The sequence below is a fragment of the Lutjanus erythropterus genome, chromosome 3, assembly GCF_056507025.1.
Source record: "Lutjanus erythropterus isolate fLutEry1 chromosome 3, fLutEry1.hap2, whole genome shotgun sequence".
In the NCBI taxonomy this organism is placed as follows: domain Eukaryota; kingdom Metazoa; phylum Chordata; class Actinopteri; order Lutjaniformes; family Lutjanidae; genus Lutjanus; species Lutjanus erythropterus.
The window spans coordinates 31,181,564-31,203,650 of NC_139319.1; the positions used below are offsets into that span (position 1 = coordinate 31,181,564).

At 42.1% G+C, this 22,087-nt stretch overlaps 1 protein-coding gene across 1 annotated transcript in view; it reads right to left on the reverse strand.

Moving 5' to 3' along the window:
• The window catches only part of LOC146330283 (uncharacterized), a 41,398-nt gene extending 26,935 nt beyond the window's left edge, over nucleotides 1-14,463 (reverse strand). Inside the window, exons 1-2 of the mRNA XM_084715806.1 lie at nucleotides 14,101-14,463; nucleotides 524-725 (exon numbers count right to left, since the gene is read on the reverse strand). Coding sequence (XP_084571932.1) covers nucleotides 524-540 — 17 coding nt within the window. The 5' untranslated portion in view covers nucleotides 541-725; nucleotides 14,101-14,463. The remainder of the gene's footprint in view (nucleotides 1-523; nucleotides 726-14,100) is intronic.
• Nucleotides 14,464-22,087: the final 7,624 nt, after the last annotated feature.

The following is a 22,087-nucleotide window of genomic DNA, read 5'->3' on the forward strand; positions in this document are numbered from 1 at the left end:
CCAAAAGTACCTGGTTAGGTTGATGTAACTAAACAATTGGTCATGTTTATGAAACAAAACTATTTGGTTAGATTTAGGCAACAAAACTACTTGGTTAGTTTTAGGTAGCAAAACTATTTCTGTAGGTTGAGGGAAAGATCATAGGTTGTTGTTTGCCTTGTATGTGTAAACAGCCACATTGGCAATAGCATTATTGGCTGTGGACACCTGGGTGATTGTCTCTGCCATGCTCGACTAAATACACTCTGATATTAATAGCCAAATAGTACAAATAGCGTCTGCCTATTACAAATCCCTATGAAAAGAATGGATATTTTAAGAAAAACATGAGCAGTTGAAATAAAACATAAAATGCAATGATATTCTTCAAAGAAGTACTTATAGTATACACCTGACACATAATTGTTATGAAAACAAGTGCAAACAGAAACTTAACTTGACAAACACAATGATTCCTATGTCGGCTTGGGAACTGAACAAATGGGAAATGAGAGGACACTGAACATCACTTGGTGTCTCTCACTGTTGACTGCGATCCATAGTGTCTGCTCAGAGACTGAGGTGTCCTCCGCTTCTCCAGCTGTCCCTTGTCATCCTTCAGCATCCTTGAGTCCCCACTTCAGGCAGCTCTTGGCCTCATGGGAGCCCTGGGCACTGCCAGCTGAGCCACCTTGTCGACAGCTCCTTCTCATGGCCGACCACCAACCGACGCCTCGCTTTGTACCCTGGAACAGACAGGAAGAACACATCACCCCCGAAGATAAGCATGGGAACATTTCATCATGGGGAGCACAGGTGACAACGCTGGTCGAAGACAGGTAGATATATTCTATTATTCACAGCCCAGCAAGGGCGTCAGATCTCCCTGGCGATCGCTACAGAGGCCGGTGTCAGAGGTGACATCAAAAAGACAAGGGCTAGGTGACAGCCGCCGACTACGCCACTGTTGAGGTAATTCCCAGGTGCCCCAGCAAGGGTCCCTACTCTGGAGGCACCGGTGAGATCAGGAAAGGTCACCTGGCAACACAGGTCAAAGCTTTGATCCAATCAGAGGAAAATCCAGCAGGGACGGGCTTTTATGAGTGAGGGGTAGAGGGAAATGGTTGGCTGTCATTTTGTATTTCAGAGGCAAAACATAGAGCCAAAGGAAGGCAGGCAGCAGCAGCCCCATCATTATTTAATACACAGCTCGCTTTAGATGCTTCTAGACTAAAACACAGGGTGGAAACAAAAAAGGGCCCATGATAACCGTTATTATTAAACTGCATATTTTATGAGGCCCCTCCCGATTAGAAAGTCAATTGCCGGTTATGTATTCACGCAGGCAGTGAAAAGGCACAGAGAGAGTGACCCTCAAGCTTGACCTCACATGCTTTGAACTTTTTCTCCTCAGCCCCCCTCCTGTCTTTCTGTCTTTCTCCCTCTCTTTTCGCCTGCACTTGGTCCCCGGGAATGAATGCTTTGATTCGGGCTGTCCAGCTGCATAAGTAAACCACATTACATTTTAGGAATGTAAATAGCAGAAAGTGCTTTTGTGAAAAATTCATTGGATGCTCCCGGCTGGACCACATAATTATTTAGAGAGCATATTTAAATACCTCTTACGATTATGGAGGAATGCACGCAATTTCCCTTTCAATGTCCTAACCGGTCATTTGGTCTGGAGATAGGAGGTCACAGAGACAGAGTGGGAAACTATAGAAATGCAGTGCGCTACGGCAATGAACCACGGTGTGGGAGGTGATCTGTCCAAGGGTTCCAACTGGTCTTTGGACCCCAAACAAGAACTGATCTATTACTGGACTATCCTGGCCTGGCATGGCCAAGCTAATTCAAAAATGTGAATTAGTCTGGAACATCTCAGTTCAGTTTGGATTTCCTAGGGGCATTATCAAGACACACAGGCCAAAATGCATCTGGATGCAACCTACAACCAATCAGAGCAATGAAATGTGACCTACAACCAATCGATAAAATGAGTATCATAGCAGTGCTTGGTCTGTTTTCAATCATGACACAAAATGGCGGCCACCTGATCTCAGTCTGCTGTATTACAGTTGAACTGTACTGTAAAAAATATTTCTGAAAAAATTTTAAGCAAGAAATAAGGAATGCAGTAACAGAATCTTGACTGATAGTTGATTAGCACTGCCTAGTTTGACAGTTTCATCTGCTTTGTTGGTGCTTCTGTCAATCATCATACAGCACCCACCCCATATTAAATAAAAGTGCATTAGTGGCCCCAAAGGATCCACGGCAGGTGGAATTCTGTCTAGATTGAAGGAGGTCCAGACACAGACAGCCTACAGACGTCTGCCAGAACAAATGAAAACATGAGCTCAGCAGATTCGTCTGGTTTCCAGGCTAGGACTATCATATGCATCCACAGAGCACCCAGCGAATGCTCGAGGCTGACACAGCTGCAGACAAGCTATGATATCACTGCAACTGAATACCATTCGTCAGGGGTTTAAGAGACAATTTGTCAGGATTGTCAGCAGAATGAAGCGTCAACCCCCTCATTGGCTAAACAGACACGTTAAGCTGGAAAACATACATGGGTTTGTGCATGTCAAATATGATTTCCAACATGGTAACGCTGATACACGCATGATATGCTGAGCTGTGTATATTTTTGCAGAGATCAAGTGTATACTTCACACTGCACACCACATCTGCCATATGTAGAACCATGGCTGTGCTCAGATGGGCTGCCATCACTCATCACTTCCTCCTCTCTGCGAACTTCACACACACAGACAGGGCTGACTTCCTGTCTGTCTGGAAGATTGTCTGTCTCAGGGGGAAGGGGACATGTATCTGCGATGACAGGCATGCTCTCTGTGTGTATGTGTGTGAATGTGTGTGTGCATTTATCTATCTACAGTAATATATATCTTATAATTCTGCATACCATCACCTTCAAATATGGAGCTGAATCTCCTCTCATGTCCTCCTCATGTCCTCTACCATATATTGTGTTGTTATGCAGACTAACAAAGGTACAGACTCTGAACTCCCCCACATGATCAAATGCAACAACACTGACAAGCAAACATCTCCACAGCGAACACACAACATCCCCAAAGGTAGACTGATAAGATATGAGTGAATATGTGGATAGCTGTGATCTCCTTCTCTGTCAAACATCAGTGTCTTCTCCCAAGACAAGAGATTGGTGACAAGACACAAGAACACACTCAAACAATAAATGGTGTTATTGAGGAGGTGATTGAGGAATTATAATTAATGATGAGCATGCAGCAGGACAAAGATGCTCTCTAAAGAGTAGCCTGCTGTCCCCCAAGGGACAGAATGGGGCTTCAATTAACTGACAGGCGGATGTATTAGAATTTCTATCATGGGCCTTGGTGGGCTAGTGAGATGCAGGACTACAATGCTTTGAAAACCAGTGTGGTTTCCCCATCAAACACGTCCTCTAGGTCCTTTGATCTGCAGGGTGGTATGTGTCCTTGGAGATACGTGTCTACTTCCTCAAAGCTCTTTGTTGCCAGCACCTCATTTTCCTGCACTGAGTTTTAGTGCTAGAGCAACAACAGGCTCAGCTGCATTCATTCTCACACAACAGAAACAGCAGCACATCCACATCATGTGACACCAAGTATATTTAAACATGTATGATGAATACACCAGTGATATGTGTGTGTGTGTGGGCAAGGCACAGAAGCATGCACCTCATGAATACAGGTGACATGACCACCTCCGGACTGAACATATAGTAGCTCCTTTGTGTGTGTGTGTGTGTGTGTGTGTGTGTGTGGAGGTACACATTTGAATCAAAATAAAAATGTATTTTGCAGTATTTCCTCACCAAGCAGCTGGTCTTTTAGCTTTGCTAATACCACTAACCTGGATTGGTTCCAGACCTCTAAATTAACTCCTTTATTTAGCATTCACAGAGATCTGTCATGCCCACTGATGGCCTCTCAGCCAGTTGTAGAGACAGCTGACCAATCAGAGCTTTGTGTGCAGGATTAATAATAGAGATTCGTCTGGTTTCCAGACTATGGCTATCATATAAATACACTGAGCACCCAGCAAATGCTCCAGTTATCTTTCTTCATAGCTGGCTAACTGCCAAGCTACATCCATTAAAAGTAGCAAAAGAAAAATTGCTACAAAGATGGCAACCAAATTGGAGGACATTGACGCAGCTGTACAGGCTGCTGTAATTCACCTTATAGACGTAATAACTCTAAAATCAACGTATTTCTTTGATCTTTGTGAATGACATTGGCTGCTCCCAGTAACTGCTCCTCCAGCTTTTGTATCGACTGAAAACATAGCCCACAGAACATGGGCTTTACATCACTCTCTACTGGTTAAGGCAGAACAAAACAAGCAATTGACTACTATGAACATAGTGTCAGGCAACCGCTAACTCTGTTTTCACGCCAAAAGCAGCAGCAGGAGTACTACTGAAATCATAGTGAGATTATTTGTCTTGTGTGAATCTTTCTACAGTTTGAAAAAAATACCCATAATAATAGTTGTCCTTTGTTTGTTTGTTTGTTTGTTTGACTGACAGTGGCAGCTGGTATGCGATAAAATTTCAGTTTTTAGCCATTACTACTTAGATTCTGACAGCCAACAACACAAATTTTTGCTGGCCTACTACTTTGAGGAGATACATGTTTGCCTCCAGTTTTTCTTTGTTTTGCTTCCAGCTAACACCATGACAAAATCATGACGTCTACACTAAAGGGGTCTATTCCTGCCAATATTCAGCGACTTCACACAGCCATTGAAGAGGAGTAGGCCAACATCCCACAGGCCCCAATCAACAACCTGATCAATATGCAGGGATGTGTCACGCTGCAAGAGGCAAGTGGTGGTCACACTACCCCCTGGCTTTTATTGTGACCAGTCCAATGCACACCTGAGCAATAATCATTCTGTTTAATCAGCATCTCTATATTTCACAGCTGTCAGAAGAAATGGCAAATACAAACATACAGTAGTGCCTCATTCTACACCCTACATCAAGCAACTCGTACATGCTTATGTATTTGATGTGAAACCAATGTTAGACCAGCTCTAGTCAGCTGTTAAGTATCAGGAGTAATAGTTTATGGGGCAAAAGGCAAGCGGCCTCCCTGCCTCTGCCAGAAACCCCCCACATGATCACTGACGTCAGCAGGCATTCTCACCAGCCGGCTCTCCCTTGAACTGCTGGGTCAGTTTCCTGTTAGGCCCTGACACAATATGCATGAATGCTCCATCTCGCAGCGCTGCCTCCCTGTGAAGTGGTGTTCAGGTTACATTCCTCCCAGCTAAAGCCCTTGGCCCTCCCCAGCCACAGCAGATCTGTAAACTGTTTACACTTCACTTCCCACACCTGGAAGAGGGCCAAGGCAAACCTGGAACGAGGCCCACGAGAAGGAACCAACAGATAGGGCCTTAGATTTCAGCAGGAGAGGAGTGGTTGTGTCTTGGGCTGGAGTGGAGTATTGACTCACCACCACCACCAACACCACCCCACACTCTTTTTCTCTCTCCTAAAGGAAGAACAGAGGAGGAAATTTGGACTAGAAACAGATCCATGTGTTCGACAGTCTGCTGGCCCGCAAAACTAAGACGCAGTATTCTCTCATCACATAAATATCTCCTCACATTAAATCTCCTCATAAACATTTTTTCTGAGATACAGTGACTAAACAGAGGTTAGGTGTGGATGCTTCATTCATGCGCTCTTTTTTAATATAATTTTTTGGATGCTTTAAAGGAGAAATACTTATTTACTGTACTAAATCATATGTGAGCATACGAGCATATGTCATAGGAGATTAAGGAAACATGCATAAGTTAAAATAGTTGCTTCTCTGACAGCAACACCACAGCAAGCCACAACAGTTCTCCCTTGAAATTTCCATTCTGAGCCAGAACGTCTGTTTTTGTTTGCCTGTTTCATGTTTATTATAGTTAAAATTAATGCCGAATGTTCACTGCGTGAGTAACTATCTGTTTACGAGTTGTAAGAAATCATTAATAATCTTTTAGAAGGAGTAGATGTTTATAACAGTTAAATTGAGTAATACTTTAATGGATCTGGCAGATAGTGTGTACTTTCAGAGCATTGGGTTTTTGTTTTCAGGGTCATGGGCTTAGCTTTACATTGACAACTGACAGTGATAAACGGCTGATGAACTTGCTTCAACCATAGACTGTAAATTAAACGAGGATTAAAACTATTTAATTTACCATCTATGACTCCAATGCACTATTTGGACCACAGTACTCACTTTTGGATGAGCAATTGCTACACATTGCTCCTTCAAGTCCTCTGATTAACATTTTTCTGGCGTACAGTGACAAGTTAAATGTGGACGCTTCACTCATGCAGATTTTTTTAAATTATTTTATCAGGATGCTTTAAAATAGAAAATGTATGGCTTGTATTTTTGTGTGATGGTTATTTTCCTTTCTCCACTCCCTTTCTAAAACGTGATTAACATTTCCTTGAATCACAGTAGCAAATCCACCACTGATGCACAGGTGCTCCGACATACGTCACTGCATGACTCCCAGTGGGGATATCATAGCTAACTAGTGCTTAAGCCACACACCACTTCTGCCATGTCAGTTTTCATGCACGCCACACCTCATGTAAATGCAAGTCCAATCCCTGACATATTGTGCAAGTGTGATGTAAGTCTAAGACAGAAAGAAATCCTCTGTTCCCCTGGCACTCACAGTGGAGCTCTAAGAAAGAGGAAAACAGGCAACCCAGAGGATGAGGGAGGACCTCGCTGTATGTGCTTTACGATAAAAAAAAACTGAATCACTTAGTGTAAAAGGAGCAGGGGGCTTCAGAGAGTAGGACACAGATATACACTGCGGGCAAACATTTAAATAGAAACTATCTTATGGGAAAATATCATGCTGAAGTGTGCAATGTGAATAGCATTTATTATGTTTGATGATTATATTTACAACTACTCTGAGAGCGGACGATATATATCTAAGAAATATGCTAGGGGGAGCGTGTGAAATTAGAGAGAGACCTACATTTTATATCATAATGTACTATAAAGCTCTCATGTAGATACATTTCTATAAAGTCATCTATAAAACATACTGTAGCCCTGTACCAAGCAGTGAGAGGAGGGGATTCATCCAAATGTAGTGGACTGTCTCAAAGCTACTTAATACAGCACAAATGGAAAAATATGTCACAACATTTACAGTACAAGCCTGGCCCAGCATAATTGCCCCTGTGTCCAATTTGCTGTCTTCTTTGTAAGTGACAGTGGCAAAGAAAAGCATTTCTATGACTGGAATTAGCAGAGGATGAGAGAGGGAGACATAGAGACACAGAGAAACAGAAAGAGAGAGTAAACCCATAGCCCCAAACTAGCATGTCCTGCAGTGACATGTATATTGAATACCAATCAGAGGCATGGGGCTTGCCAGCCCCAGCGCAGCACTCATTTCCAATGCACACACTGTAGCTCAATCAGTAGGGCCCTGGCGGATAAAAAGGGATCGCTTGCCTGGCTCTCTGAATATTAGCTAATGCCACATTTGCAAGTCTTCAAGAGCAAAGGGAGAGTGGGTGAGTGGGGGGCAAAGAGAGAGATGAGGGAGATATGGAGGGATAGAGAAACAGAGGGGGAAGATAAAGATAGAAAAGGAGAGAAAGCAAGAGAAGGAGGAGGAGAGAAATATATTAAAAAAAAGTGTTTGGGACTGTTGAAAAAAGAGATTATTTCTTGCAATAAAAAAAAGCTGTGAATGGCTTTGTAGTGCACAAGCGATGGAAGTGATGCCTGGATGGGGATTATGCTCTTTTCATCATAAAGCCCCATCTGGTATACTAGCAAGACCACGTCTGTCCAGGCCTCTCGCCCTTTAAAGTGCCGGCTTGGGTTACACATCAATCCAGTCCAATTGCAGCTGTGCCGGGAAAATAAGGCAGAGCAATTCTGCACATACATGGCGAAGCACACGCTAACATGCACACACACAAAATGCTCATCAATTACAAAAATGTGTGTACATATGCAAATAGACAGATGGATGAGCAGGGAGGCAGACTGACAGAAACTGAAGAGACGTAGAAAGCTCACGCAATCACACACACACACACACACACCCTTTGCTCCCGTGCGTAAAGTCCCACAGAAACAATGGTAAAACACAAAAAGGACAGCTCTGTTTTTGAAGCATGCCTATTTCTAACTTGAAAGAACCAACCATAATTAAAACCAATGGGCAGCAATGCGAGATAAATGAATAGCAGAGCATTCACCAGACCCCTCCTCATCTTTTAACTTAACCACTGGTCCGGTGTCTGACAGATGTTCCAGCTCTATTTGATGTGTGCATGTGCAATGCCCATGTGTGTGTTTATATGTGTGCATTTCTATGAGTCTGTGCATCTGCACTGACTGGCAGGACATTATCATTTGTCATTTCCTTCACCTCTGTCTTTGGAGATCCTTCATGGCTGCTTACATACATAAACTCATCATGGGCTCAGATTTTCATAAGAACCAGATTTACTTTTACAGTGGCTGCATGTGTAGTTCATGCAGTCACATGGTACACCAATGGTCCAGTAAGATATATTCTACTACATTATAGGATGGCATTTGGTGTGATGATAACAGACCTGCTGCAGTTTAGTTACAGTATCTTCTGACTAGGGATCTAATTACAGTATGTTCAGTCTTTTTTCTGTTGGTGCAATTAACCCTTACATGTGTTTTGGGAATCCATGAATTGGAATCATTAAATATTCAAACACTTAAAATATTTAAAGGCCCAGTATATATGATGTATGGGGGCTTATTGGCAGAATTTGGCAGAAATTGAATATAATATTCATAAGTATGTTTTCATCAGTGCATAAGCACATTAAAATAAAAATAATAGGGTTTTTTTTTGTTACCTTAGAATGAGCCATTTATATCTATGGGGGGCAGGGGGTCGTCTTTCATGGAGGCTGCCATGTTGCAGCACCATGTTTCTACAGTAGTTCAGGATGGACAAACCAAACACTGGCTTTAGGTACAGCATTTTTTGACAGTTTCATCACCAGTGTAGTTTATCCTACACTTCTGGATAAGGAGGGTGAGGCAAACTGTTTGTAATCTGCAAGTGCGCTGCTAGATTCCACTAAACCTTCACACTGGTCCTTTGATGAGGAATTAGATCATTCTTCATTGATTTATAAGAAGCAAAAACTTGAAAACTAAAGTAAATCTTAACTGTTTCACAGCTTAATACTAGCAAGTTGACTTTTATCTCTCTGCTAAGCCACTCTCACCAAATGACGTACCCAAAGCACTGTCAAGGTTGTCAACCACTGTTAGAACTGCCCTAAGCTTTTAGGACAGTTCTAACAGAACTCTTGCTCTGCAGTCAGAATAGTCCAGACTTTGTGGGGTTATCCCCTGGAAATCTACAAAACAAGGGGCTACAAGGCTACAAGATGCCAGTATGAAACAGGACTAAATGCTGTTGAAGAGAAGTCATGCATCAATCTAGAATGTAGAATTACTTGTATGAACCAACAGACATTTAAGGCAGGACTAATATGTACAAGCGCATTGTGAATCATATGGGGTTAGGTTAAACCTGGGTTAACAACGTCTGTGTGAAAAGATGTTATCCCAGGGTCAAGTCTTAGCCCTGAGCTAAGACCTACACCAAGGAAAATTATAAATTAACTAGTTACATAATAGGTCACCCTGACTGGTTATTTGAGTTATACTGGGTCAGTTAAAAGAATGAAGGTAGCCTTTAATTAAATATTGTCAGTGACATGCGTTGGTCAAAATTATTATTTCCTTATAATGAAATGATTTTGCTCCTGTAGCTGTAACTCCAGACAATAATGAAGATGAATTTAAATCGCACTATAGCACTAAATCCTCTATTTTACATACTAATTCTTTAAAGGAGATGAGATTTGATTGATAGGTCACATTTCTCTGTAGATGTACAATTTCTCTGCCTTTCAGCTACAAATGATATTACTGTAGATGTCACACATTAATGTGAAGGACGTGATTCACTTTCTAGCTATGCTAGACCTTTAATTCTCCTGTCTAAATTGGCTGGGGAGGATGGTTCTTCATCTTTAGACCGTGTCATCCTCACATTGGGCCTCATCACTGGAAGAAAGGCCCACCATCATTATCTCATGATCTGCCTATTCCTTGGTGTTCCTAGACCAATAGGATATGAACAAAGAGGATAATATTACAGCTGGATAAAGATAAATGGAACTCAATTTCACTGGAATTAAAACAAGCTTTTGATTCATTTGAAAAAGAAACGATAATGAGGAATTCAATTTGATTTGTTTGGCATTAAAGGTAGTTTGGGTTCTCCTTTGACCATTCTGGATGAAGAAATTAATGTAGCTTCTCTTACAGTGCCTTCAAAATAATGAACAATGGAGGAAGGGAAACAGAGAAAAGAAATTGAGATAGGGAGGGGGCTAACGTTATGACTCTATTGAAAATTGTGCTGTTAACAAATTGGTGGGTCTCAGCTGTTTTCCAAGACTTCAGCCTCCAGGTGCATTTGTCTGCCTGTTTGTCTGTCTCTTGCTTCATTGTAGTGCTTCTTTCAATGCCGGACTTTCAGTTGCATCCGGACAGCCCAAATGACAACGCTGCCGGCAAGAGGGAGGTAGTTGACGGGAGAGGAGTGAATAAAAGGAGCCCAAATCACCGCTCCCCCGCCTCCTCCCCTTTCCCCTCCTCCCTGTCAGCCAGTCTGGACAGCCCGGGGGAGATCAAACCTGTTTGTAATCCCGCTCTTCCTCTTCATGTCTGTGTGTTTACAACCTGACCACATTGCTGCTGTACGCACTCTCACAGCTCTGTCTGTGGTCCACGTCTCTCTCTATTAAATCAGATAGAGCAAGGTGGGAAAGAAATGGGATGCATTCATTGTCCTTGGCTGACAGCTTCTCAGAGAGACAGTTGCACAGTGCTAGTATTTCTGCACTGCTCTGACAACTGATGGGCAATTAATTTGCACCAACCACTTCCCCCATCTTCACATGGCCATAATAGACATTTCCAGCCCGGGGTCTGAGTGAACGGTGAAGTGTCTGCTATATGACTGTCATCAGATGGTTTGTTCTAGTTCTGCTTCCTTCTAGGGAGGAATGCAGGCTAACTGTTGGGAATGACATTTTTCCTCTGGAGCAGTCTGGGGGCCTTGTTTCTCTTTCGTCCATGCTCGGGTTCTTTTCAAACGCAGTAATTTGCGGAAGGGGACCCCAGCCATAGATCACAGGATCTGGATCTGCGGGGTTGGTGGGCAGGGGGAACGGCCTTTGGGGTGCAACCCTGGAACTTCTTCAATGAAAACCGCATGGCTTTTAATGGGCAACCTCTGGGTGGTCCAATCAACCTCAAGATGACATTTAGTGACACATGTGTCTCTGGCGATTGATTTCAGCCCACGAAACACCAGTCTGCCTCTTTAGTAGGATGTTTGAAATAGTGATGTATCTGGACTACAGTGGCGGTTGATTACATGATGCCATAAATAAATTTCAAGCAGGTTGTGTTTGGTTTCCCAAGGGCTTTTGTGGCTTCTTTGACATCTTCATCAAGCTTTTGAGTCTTTGGGGAAAAAAAGGACTGGTAATGACAAAAACAAGAATCTAATAAATGTTTAAGACATTTATATGAAAGGAATAATCCTGCATGTAAACATGTCTTTAATTCTTTCCTAACAACGCATCATTCATGCTCAAACTACACCATTCATAGGGAACATAATGCCTCAAGGTCAGAAAGTAAACAGGATGGTGCAGAGCTCACCACATCTGACCCCAGTCGCCAAAATGTTACTAATCTGCATCACAAGAACAGCAATCATCTCACTTCAGCGGTTTTCCTGCTACAAACCCTCTCACCCTGCAACAGACTGACATCATTGTCCACAGATTCCCCAGAACATTTGTGGCGTGTACTTTCAAAGCAATGGGAAAACCCCTTCCTTGGAACTTGGAAGTGACCGTGATTAAGCAACTTTTCACTGGGTTAGCTTTTTTCAAAAAGCAAAATGACATCCACACCCACTGAGATGCTTTCATGCATGAAGTGAGGCTCACTGTAGAAGAAAATGTAGTATAATAAAGTCCTAAACACATATCATTTATATACTGCCCACTAAAACAATAAATAACAATGCTGTCAAATCAGTCTGAGACTTTATAAATCTGAGTTTATTGTCAAGGTCAGTATCAGCAGTAGATTCCACAGTTTCCATCCATTAGCTTGGATTGTAGTAGACTTGGGATTGCAAGAAAGTTAAACAAGTAAAGCTGTAATGTTGATTGCCATCGCAAATGACATAATGGTCCAGCAATCGGCTTGCTATGATGAGCAGCTTTTGGCATCTCTGCCTAAATCCAATTTCCCATTATTAAGCTCAAACATAGAGTATCTGCTCAAGCCAAATGGCTTTAATATCTCAAATCAAACTGGCAGACTAGGCCTCATATAGAGTTCTTTCATGTGATGTGAGAATATATTCACTTGTTACATTATACTGACCTAGTGGAGAAAGTGACAGCCAGTCTGTGTCTTACTTTAAGCCAGATATCACTGTGACCTGGACAACTTCCAGGCTCCATAAATTTGAATTCACTGTTTTACTTCAATATGGAGTCAGAAATTGGGGCTTTTGCCACTTTGTGCTGAAAACTGGACAGACTGACCTTTACCATGCCATATAGCCTGCCATTATTACATAAAATACTTCAAAACCATTATATGTTTCATTCTTTATCCCCATTATTAGTGGCTGAAATATCCATCCACAACAAAATAACCAATACTGCATAAAACATTTTGTCAGTTGTGCTCAGGCCCACACTCACCACATATTTGAATTACTCTGCATTGTGTGAAACCAAAAGTCTGTTCTAAATTACCAAAACACAGTTAAATAAACTGCTATGAGACAACAACATAGGCAATGTTGTACAGATATTCAAAATGTCAAAGTCCTCCGAGTATGAAATATAGTTTTACATTATTAAATGAACCTTGTCTTTAAAATGACATAAAATATTGGTTCACCAGTCTTTTTAACAACACAATGACCCCAAAGCCATCCTGCTGGGCCGATCCTTGCACTGTGGAGCCATCATTTACGAAAATGTTCAACTACAGAGAACATTTCCAAAAGAAAAACATGCTGATATCCAACCAGGAGCTAATAAAGGTGGTTTTGCCATGCTGACAACCTACATTTAATTCTCAAGTTTGAAGAGTCAAACACAACCACTACTGGGGGTCAGTCTGTCGAATGGCGTCCCACAGAGACCCCATGATAGAGGGACTGGAGCTGAGCGAGGGAGGGGTAAGAATAGAGTAGAAGAGGTTTGGTGCTCAAACTGCTAAAAGAATTAAATGCAAATCATAATCTTATGAACAGGCCAGCATTTGAAGACAAAATGGAGTATTAATTGTAGGCAGCTACAATTCGATATGTTGAAATAATAAGCTTAAGAGGACGATGACCATAATGGCTACCTGCAGTGCTTGGAAAAAAACCAGAGTGCGCCCCCACCAAGCCCTCCATCTTTCATGGAGCTACAAACAACCCCGGCTTCTCTTTTGGTCAGCAAGCAGCAAATTGAAAAGAAAAACCTCCCCTGGTTTTGAAATAAAAGGCCTGAATCAAACTAACACCAGGAGAGTTTTTCGTCCACTTTGCTACCTGCAGTTTCTGTATATTAGCCTCTTCTAGTCCTGGTCCACATCCCGCAGTGAAATGAATACAGAATTGCATTTAAGTTAATGCTACATAACATTTGCCCTCTTTTCTCATCATTCCACATGCTTTTTGTTGTGGTTCTTGTGGTTGTAGCACATTTGTAAAAACCACCTGCAGGAGTGTTTTGCCAATTTGGTAAAGTGCACCTGAAGCTGTCCGATAGCTTCGACCAACATCCCGAAACACTATATAAGCCACATTAATGGCAATGTTCAATAACTACGTGCCAACAGCAAAAATAAATAATGCATTAATACTTTGTATTGATAGCAGCAAAGAATTGCGGCTCTAACAGCATCAGACATGACGGAGACCCCCTACCTGGCAGCCCCTGTATCCACGACCCCCGCTGTTTGTGTATTGTCGAACCATGGCAGCCCATTGACAGCCTCCCCCAGATTGCCAATTTCCCGTTGGTGGTCCAGGGTTTCGCCTGTCCTTTCTCAGCATTGTGCAACTGGAATAGGTGCGTCCTCCCCTGTTCACGCTGCGGTTGTAGCTCCACGATCTGATTGGACAGCGCTAAGCGAGACTTCATCAGGAGAACATCCCTGTCGTCATGACAACTTGCCAATATCCCAACAGGGGTGTGTTTGTGGGAGGGTGGGGTGGCGGAGCATGGTTGCATTCTTGCCTCCGACTGGAACACGACAACGATTCATTTTACATCATCGTTACCTCATTGCTTGCTTCCCCCTTGTTAGTCCTAGCAGGCTAAGCTAATCTGTCCAGTTTGCGATCTCAGAGAATGCACGGACCACTCTGCCACAATCTGTGAATCTGTTAACAGCTGTCCCATCAGGGTTTCTCAGCCCAATGTCTCGCACCACAGGACACCAGATCAGCTTAAAGCGATGGCCATAATCACTATTCCATCACATGATATTCAAGACGGCGATAGCAAACACAAAGAGAGACTTCGAACTCTAGAAACAAAGTTTAGTCTTCAAATGTCCTAAGCCAATACAGCGTTATATGTTTCATCCACAGAAAAATAAAAAGGATTTTTACAAAGGGACTGCAGGTTTGTTTGAAACCATGGTAACTTCAGAGAAAATTCTGAGAAAGACATTTCACTTTCTATCCTCAAATGGCCTTTGTCATTGTGCCCCAACATTTCTCACCCACATCTATCCCATGAAGGACAAGTTATGCCAGACTAAAAAGACTATTGTTCGAGTTTATCGTTCTGCTAACTCAACATACAGTTGAATTCAAAGAAAGAAAGAAAACCAAATCCCACAGAATCAGACTGGAACAGAGCAAAAGAGATCAACAAAAGATGGAAAGAAGACAGAAAAGAGGGGGAAAGTGAGAAAAAAGTAAAAGCAAGGCATTATCTTGTTGTCAGCCGTGCTATCAGCGGCACAAACAGATGAATGTTTGGCGGGTGAGACACCTGCTGTGCTGCTAGCCTGCTAGCCTGCGATTAGCACAGAGCAGGCGGCTGGTTCCCAGGGTTCTTTCCCAGTTACCTCCTGCCGAGCTGGAGACGATGACCTTGGCCACTGCTGGAGCTCTCCTCCCCTGCTAGGAGTGAATGGCGGGCTGGGAAGGAGGGCCCTAGCCTCCGCACTCCTTTGATTGCTAATCCCCCAAACATTGTGCACCACCCGGCACCCTACCTGGCCTTGTAGCCGGAGGCGGCTTGGTGGTGGCCATTGAAAGCAGGTGATGAATGGGGTATAACTGCTGGAAGCCAGGCTCCCTGGGCAGCAGAGGAGTTCTGCGGGCCCACAAAGCTGCTTAAAACAGTCCAGTGTGGTTCTCATCTGTTTTGGTGGATTTCTGAAGAAAAAAGGATGCCCCCGCTTAGTCCTTGGTATTTTAAGTCTTGGTGAGTGGACAGCAGTTTCCAAAAATAGCCATATTAAAGACCCTTGGGTATTCACAAAATGTAAACAACGTCTTCCACAACCCTTGAAAGAGTGTCATCCGAGATACCTGTCAGTGGATTCTCGTATTAATACTATTATGGAAGCACAAGTACGGAAACACAAAAGCTGACAAGTGAAAAAAAAACATAATACTGCTGCTAACCAGAGGAGCCGGCAAAAATTGATCGAGCGTGGTTTGGGAGAGGACATGGACTTCTTAAAGTGATAGCATCCTCTTTATTCTGACCACCGCCCAGCATGGGTTGGAGTGTAAACCCGTGTCAGCGTATTGGTAGTGTGTAACTCCCTAGCCTTTTACTCTGCGTGTAAAGTCAATGCCAGCACTTTGACCATTTCAGTGGTGACTATCACAGGATATAATCTATGGAAATTCCAAATAACATGAGATAAAAAAGCGATTTCCCAGGAAAACTTTCCAAAAATATTCCTCAGGACAGACTCACAAAAGCTAGATATTGGATAGAATTCACCATGACAGACAGAAGGAACTAATACAATAACACTTCTCACAGGGCAATAGCGGTAACACTCGATTCTGCCAATTCAGATTTTCACCCCAGTGACATGGAATCCCAAATCGTTCCCAAATACCTTTCGAAGGCGGCGGCTAAAAAGAAAGGGGGGAAAAAAAAACACAGAAGACCGATGCCACAGAGTGAAAAAATGAAAATACAAACCTTCTCATTGTAACGTCAGCAGCATGTTCAGGAGAGACTGCTGGATGCCAGACTCTTAAGGGGACCGGAGCTGAATTCAATGCCTCTTGTCAGGGGAGCTTGATGTGATTATCGCCCCCTGCTAGGGCAGGGATAGTGAAGTTGTCTGGCGCTGGCAAGGACGCTCAAACAGCACTGCGGGATGCCCTCTCGCTGTCCCCACTCCAGGAACATCGCTCCGGACGCAACAGGGGGTGGGAAGCATCCACCATCTTCACCAAAGAGTCTCTGTGTGTGTACATGTGGCTTTGTGTGTGCATGTGCGCATGTGTGAATTCATGTCGTGTTGACATTATTTTTCTGCAGTTGTTGCTGCTGATGCTATAGAAGCAAATCGAGACAAGAAGTTGTGTTCAAGGTCAAGGTGCTGCTGACTAGCCACTTATGGGCTTATTACTTTTTAATGTATTATGCCTCAGTGTGTGAAGCAATTTTAAGCCAGTCCCTAGTGTGTGTACATATTTGTGTTTGCCTGTGAGTGAACAAAAATCATTGTTTGGTCCGCCTAAGGAATATTCCCCTCCCCCTCCTCTCCACTGAGGACTGAGTCGCTCCCGGCTCATATCGACAGACCCTCTGCTGACTATTGATCTATGAATTTGTACAATATGATAATAACAATATGTCTGTTTCAGTAGCGGGATTGTGATGTGTCTGTTTAATTTTTTTCATCTCTTGTATGTGCAACAGCAGTCAAATACAGCAGAGAATGCACCCAAACAGCAAATCTGTACTGAAAACATGAGCTTTTTTCTGAACACTGCATTTTTTTCTTGTACAGTACTGCTTCATATACATGAATGCACCACACTATAAAAGAACTACATTTGACTTAGAAATTAGGTGTGCAAAATGTAAACAATGCATAAATAAAACAGTCTTGAAGGCCTCAGGATATTGAAACTCTCTCCTCAGGACATGTTTAGCATGCAGAAAGAATCACAGCATGCAGAAGGTACCACAGTTGCCATAAAAAGACAAATCACAGCACAGAAACAGTCTGTGACACAGTGACATACATATCAGATCTGACTGGTGATGCATTTCTATGTGCTTTGACCACCCAGGCATGAGATCAGGAGAGCACTGCCTTTTGGGTTATCAGGGCATTTCGGCAGATTTCCCCACATTGTACCACCCATCCCCCCCAACTCCCCCTTTGCTTTCTATGCTGTCCCCCTGGAGGCAAAAGGGGGCAAAATAAGACTTCAAAGCAACTCCAAAATAGTCCTGACACAAACCCATTTCCTCATGTTACATGAAGGGGGCTGGCAGGCCTGCTAGACTGCTCCAACTCTGGTATGTCTCAGCCTCTTGCTCTGCGCTACCTCATAACAAGCGGTGGTGACGGGATGCCATTTTGACTGAGCGATTATGGACAGTCTGACATAGACTTAAAAGGAGCCAGATGGGGGGAGAATTTACAAGGGCCGATCTGTGGGTCATGCTGGGCTCAGATGAGATGAGGAAATGGGAGCTCATTTAAGGGGATGCTATTAGCAGTGAAGGACCACAAATGACTGCAGCTTGGAACTATATTAAGATGAAGCAGTGAAGGGTGGGATAACCTGCACATTCAGCTGTTAAAACTTATTCTCGATGTTTTGACCACAAAACGTGCAAGGTTTGGGGAGTAGTGTTTGTACTAAAATATAGGTTAAAGGGTGAGTTCAAAAAGATGTCTTATTTTTTCACTTACCTTGAGTGGTATCCAGCCGTGCAGACAGTTATGGTTTTAAGGACCCAGGGTTTAAGATATCAGGTAAATGGAAATTCATTTTTGGTGCTTATCAGAAAGGTAAAATCAATTACAGCTATATTGTTATATTACCCACAGTAATTTGGAAAGTTCTTTTTTTTTTTTTTTGAGCAGCACAAATGAAAGTCAATATCTCTCCATTGAAATTGTACTTTTCATCTTACACACATGTTTTAAGACTATTCCACTATTTAGCACTGCTCTCTTATAACTTTCACAATTGAGCCTCAAGCAGTGACAAAAGGTTGGCTACAGAGGTCTGGTCAACTCATTCCTTTCTAAATCCACATTTTTTTCATCTTACAACTTGTGTCACATGCAGTAGAAATCCTCAAGACATGGAAATAAATAAAATTGGTAGAGTTTTCCTTTAACATAATATCTTGGCCATTATCCTAATATTATCAGATTTTGAAGATCACAAAACCAAAACTATCTGCATGGCTGCCATACCAAATATAACCATTATCTTTACCTAACTTTACCAACTGTGTCAGCTGCCAAACCCTAACCAGAGTTTGTTCACCACAACCATAATTTTCTTTTAACCAAAATCTTACCATAGTAGCTATTCACAGATATTGCAGAGAGCAGGAACATTAACTCTTTCCCCTTTTGACAAAGTTCATTGATTTTTCAACATCAACAGAATATTCAGTTCTGTGAATATGTTAACATGGAATACATCAAAAGAAAGAACAAATCTTCTAGTTTCAGACACTAAAATGTTTTGTTCTAGCTTCATTTAGTCTTTTTTTTTATAACCACTTGAATGTTGGTTGGATGCATCAAAAAATCCACTTTTCAGACAAAAAAACAGGAAGAAGGAGAAACAGAATATCAACTTCACATTTTTATTTTTGTTTTTTTTATCACTTAATACTATGTGTGTGACATCACTGTCACTACTGTGGTAAACAGGTATGTGTGTGTGTCCCGCCCCCTGCCTGAAACACTGTCCAAGAGGCCCAGGGGCTGGAGCGCTATCTGCCCAGGCTACGGGCGGATCCCAGAGGCTGCGGTGTGAGCAGCCTAGCTGTGTCCTGGCTGCTGTGGAAGTCTGGAGACTGCAGCGTGAGCAGCCCCGTTCTGTGCCCAGGCTCTGTGCCCGGATTGTGGTGCTCTTTGACCAAGTTGCAGAGTAACTCCTAGGGACTGTGGTGTGAGCAGCCTCGCTGTGTCCCAGCTGCTGTGGCCAGGTCGTGATGCTTTCTGACCCGCCGATCTGCAGCTGAGCACTGACGTTTTGATGCTAGCTAACACCATCTTCTTCCCCTGCTGCACATTCCAGTGGTTACATTCTTCTTTGACAATTTTTTGTCAGATGATGTGTCACAGCGTCCCCTACTGCCTCACAGTGAAAATAGTAACTGACAAGATATCTCGTCAATAGCAGGCAAAGCATTCATAGCTTTGGCACTTTTCATGATTGATTTTTCACAAGTGAACTGTGTTTCACATGTGAAGTGCCAAATAAGATCGAGGGAGAATGGAATTAAGCTAAGTTACATACTGACCTATTAAAGAGGTATTACACACTTTTGTTTTTATTTCATAATTATTTTATAGTTGACTCTGTTAAAGGCATGAAGGTTAAAGGTAACATTTACACATTAAAATGTCTGAAATTACTAGACCTGTGTAATACACAGTGTTGAGTCATTACATTATCATACATGCTTCCAAAACTGTTGGATACCTGTCAATGGCATCATATCCCCTTTACCCCTTTCAGTTGCTATAACTATCAGGGAAACCGGGAATATATCAGATTATATATCAGGGAGCGAGGAAGGAAGTTATCAAACTAGCTAGCCACTCTGTGGTTTACTATTGATTGTATTCCTCATTCTTGATTGAGCAAGATTCATTACCATTTGCATGTTCTGACTGACGCTGAGTACTGTGCTTAAGTACATTTGAGTATCTGTACTTTACTTGAGTATTTGTTTTTTTTTGTTCTTTTCTGACTTTCACTCCACCACATTTCAAAGACCAATTTTGTACTTTTGACTCCACTACATTTCTAGGAAGGTTGTTGTTACTTTTTGACTAAGCACAGCTTTGAAGTCAGCTGTTGCTGTTTTTTCTTTTCTAAAATGCAGTTGGTCACCTGCTGTGTTTCTCACAGAAAGAAACCAATCACAGTAGCTCCTCTCAAATGGGACTGATGTAAAAGCAGAAATACGTCCAGGCGCACTAACAAGAACAAGCAAGCTCTCCCTCTTTCATTCAAACAAAACTCGGTAATGGTGACGGCAGGAGAAAGACAAAATTAAATCTCAACATGTTATTATAATTACTAATTATTCCAGGTAGCTTTTGAAGTTGGATCGTTTTTATCGGGGTGAAAAATACCACATAATTAATATATTTACTGCCTCTGAAGCCAGAAAGAAATCTCAGTTATTTAACAGACTTGGAGAACAACTTACAGTTGGCTTCAATCTAATTTTATGCAGTGATTTTAATACAGTTACATCAGAAATCGACAACAGCTGTCCTTTTTGTTTTTGATTGTATTTCTATGCTGAAGCTTTTATAGCTGTTTCTATAGGCTTTGTGTAGCAGAGTTTTTCCATGTTGTAATACAGTGTGAATGATTTTAAAATGATGATCCCACGTAATTTCATCAAAGATCTTTTTTTTTTTTATTGTTTTGACTGAGAAACCTGTAGTGTCAGAAATTACATTCTGTGCCTTTAATGTTGGTTTAAAGTTATATGATGATGATAAGTGTGTGTGTTTGTGTGTGTGTGTGTGTGTGTGTGTGTGTGTGTGTGTGTGTGTGTGTGTGTGTGTGTGTGTGTGTGTGTGTGTGTGTCTATGTGTGTGAACACATGGCCCAAGAAGATGCACAACTTCACATGGCCCTGAACTTGACTTGGCTGAAATTCAATCAGGAATTTGACACACTTATTACTAAGAAATTATAAATTGGCTTCAGATCTTCAGTATAACTTGGATACAGACTACCCTTCCTGGACCTCCTCCCATCAAAGGAACTCCTTCATTTAAAAGTTTCTAAATGATTTTACCCTTTTTTCTCACCAAGTCTGTGCAGCTGCAGCAGGCAGGGCATGTTGCAGCGAGGGATAAGTGATATACTGTATTATGTCGGATGTGCTGTATTCCAATGAATCTGCAGCTAGGAACAGATGCCAGCAGCAATATTTGGCCAACAGGTATCCAGCTGTTGCTAGGGACCCCTTTCTGCTGCAGTGCTGTGATGGTGATTGGTTAATTCATTTTATCCAGTGCGGATAGGGCTGCTGCATTGTATACATGACTTACCACACAGGCACTGAGATAATGCTTCGGATAGGATTTAATAGGCAGTTCTACTTTCAAAAGAAACCATTTACCCCCAAACAATAGAACTGCTTTCTGCATATATTACTCAGAGTCATCTGCATGATATATTTCAATCACAGAGTGAAATGAGGTAAGATTATTAATCAAGATTAGGTGATACTAATATTAGATAAGTCCAGGAGGTAATATAGCTCATATAATGAAAGTAGGAATGAACCTGGGTAAATTCATAAGATAATAATTGGTACAAGCGCTCAATCCGCTCAGAAAATTGATACCGTCACATTAGCATCAGCAGCACCACCTCCACCACCACTGCCTCCTACACATAAACACACCCAGACCCATGCATATACATGCCTGAGCTGGATGGAAAAAATACATTTACAGAGTTATGATTCATAAAGGAAGAGTTCAGGAATAATGAATGATGAATAAATGAATGTGGAAAAAAGGATCTATCTCGCAAATTGCAGCCGGGCAGAACTGAGAATCTCTACATCACTCCGCACTAAATATAGATTGTATGAAAGCTATTGACTTTTTTATTGCTTGAGGTTACATTGATTTTTCTCTTTGATTGTGTTTTCCACAGACGCAGGAAGAGGAAAAGCAGCTTC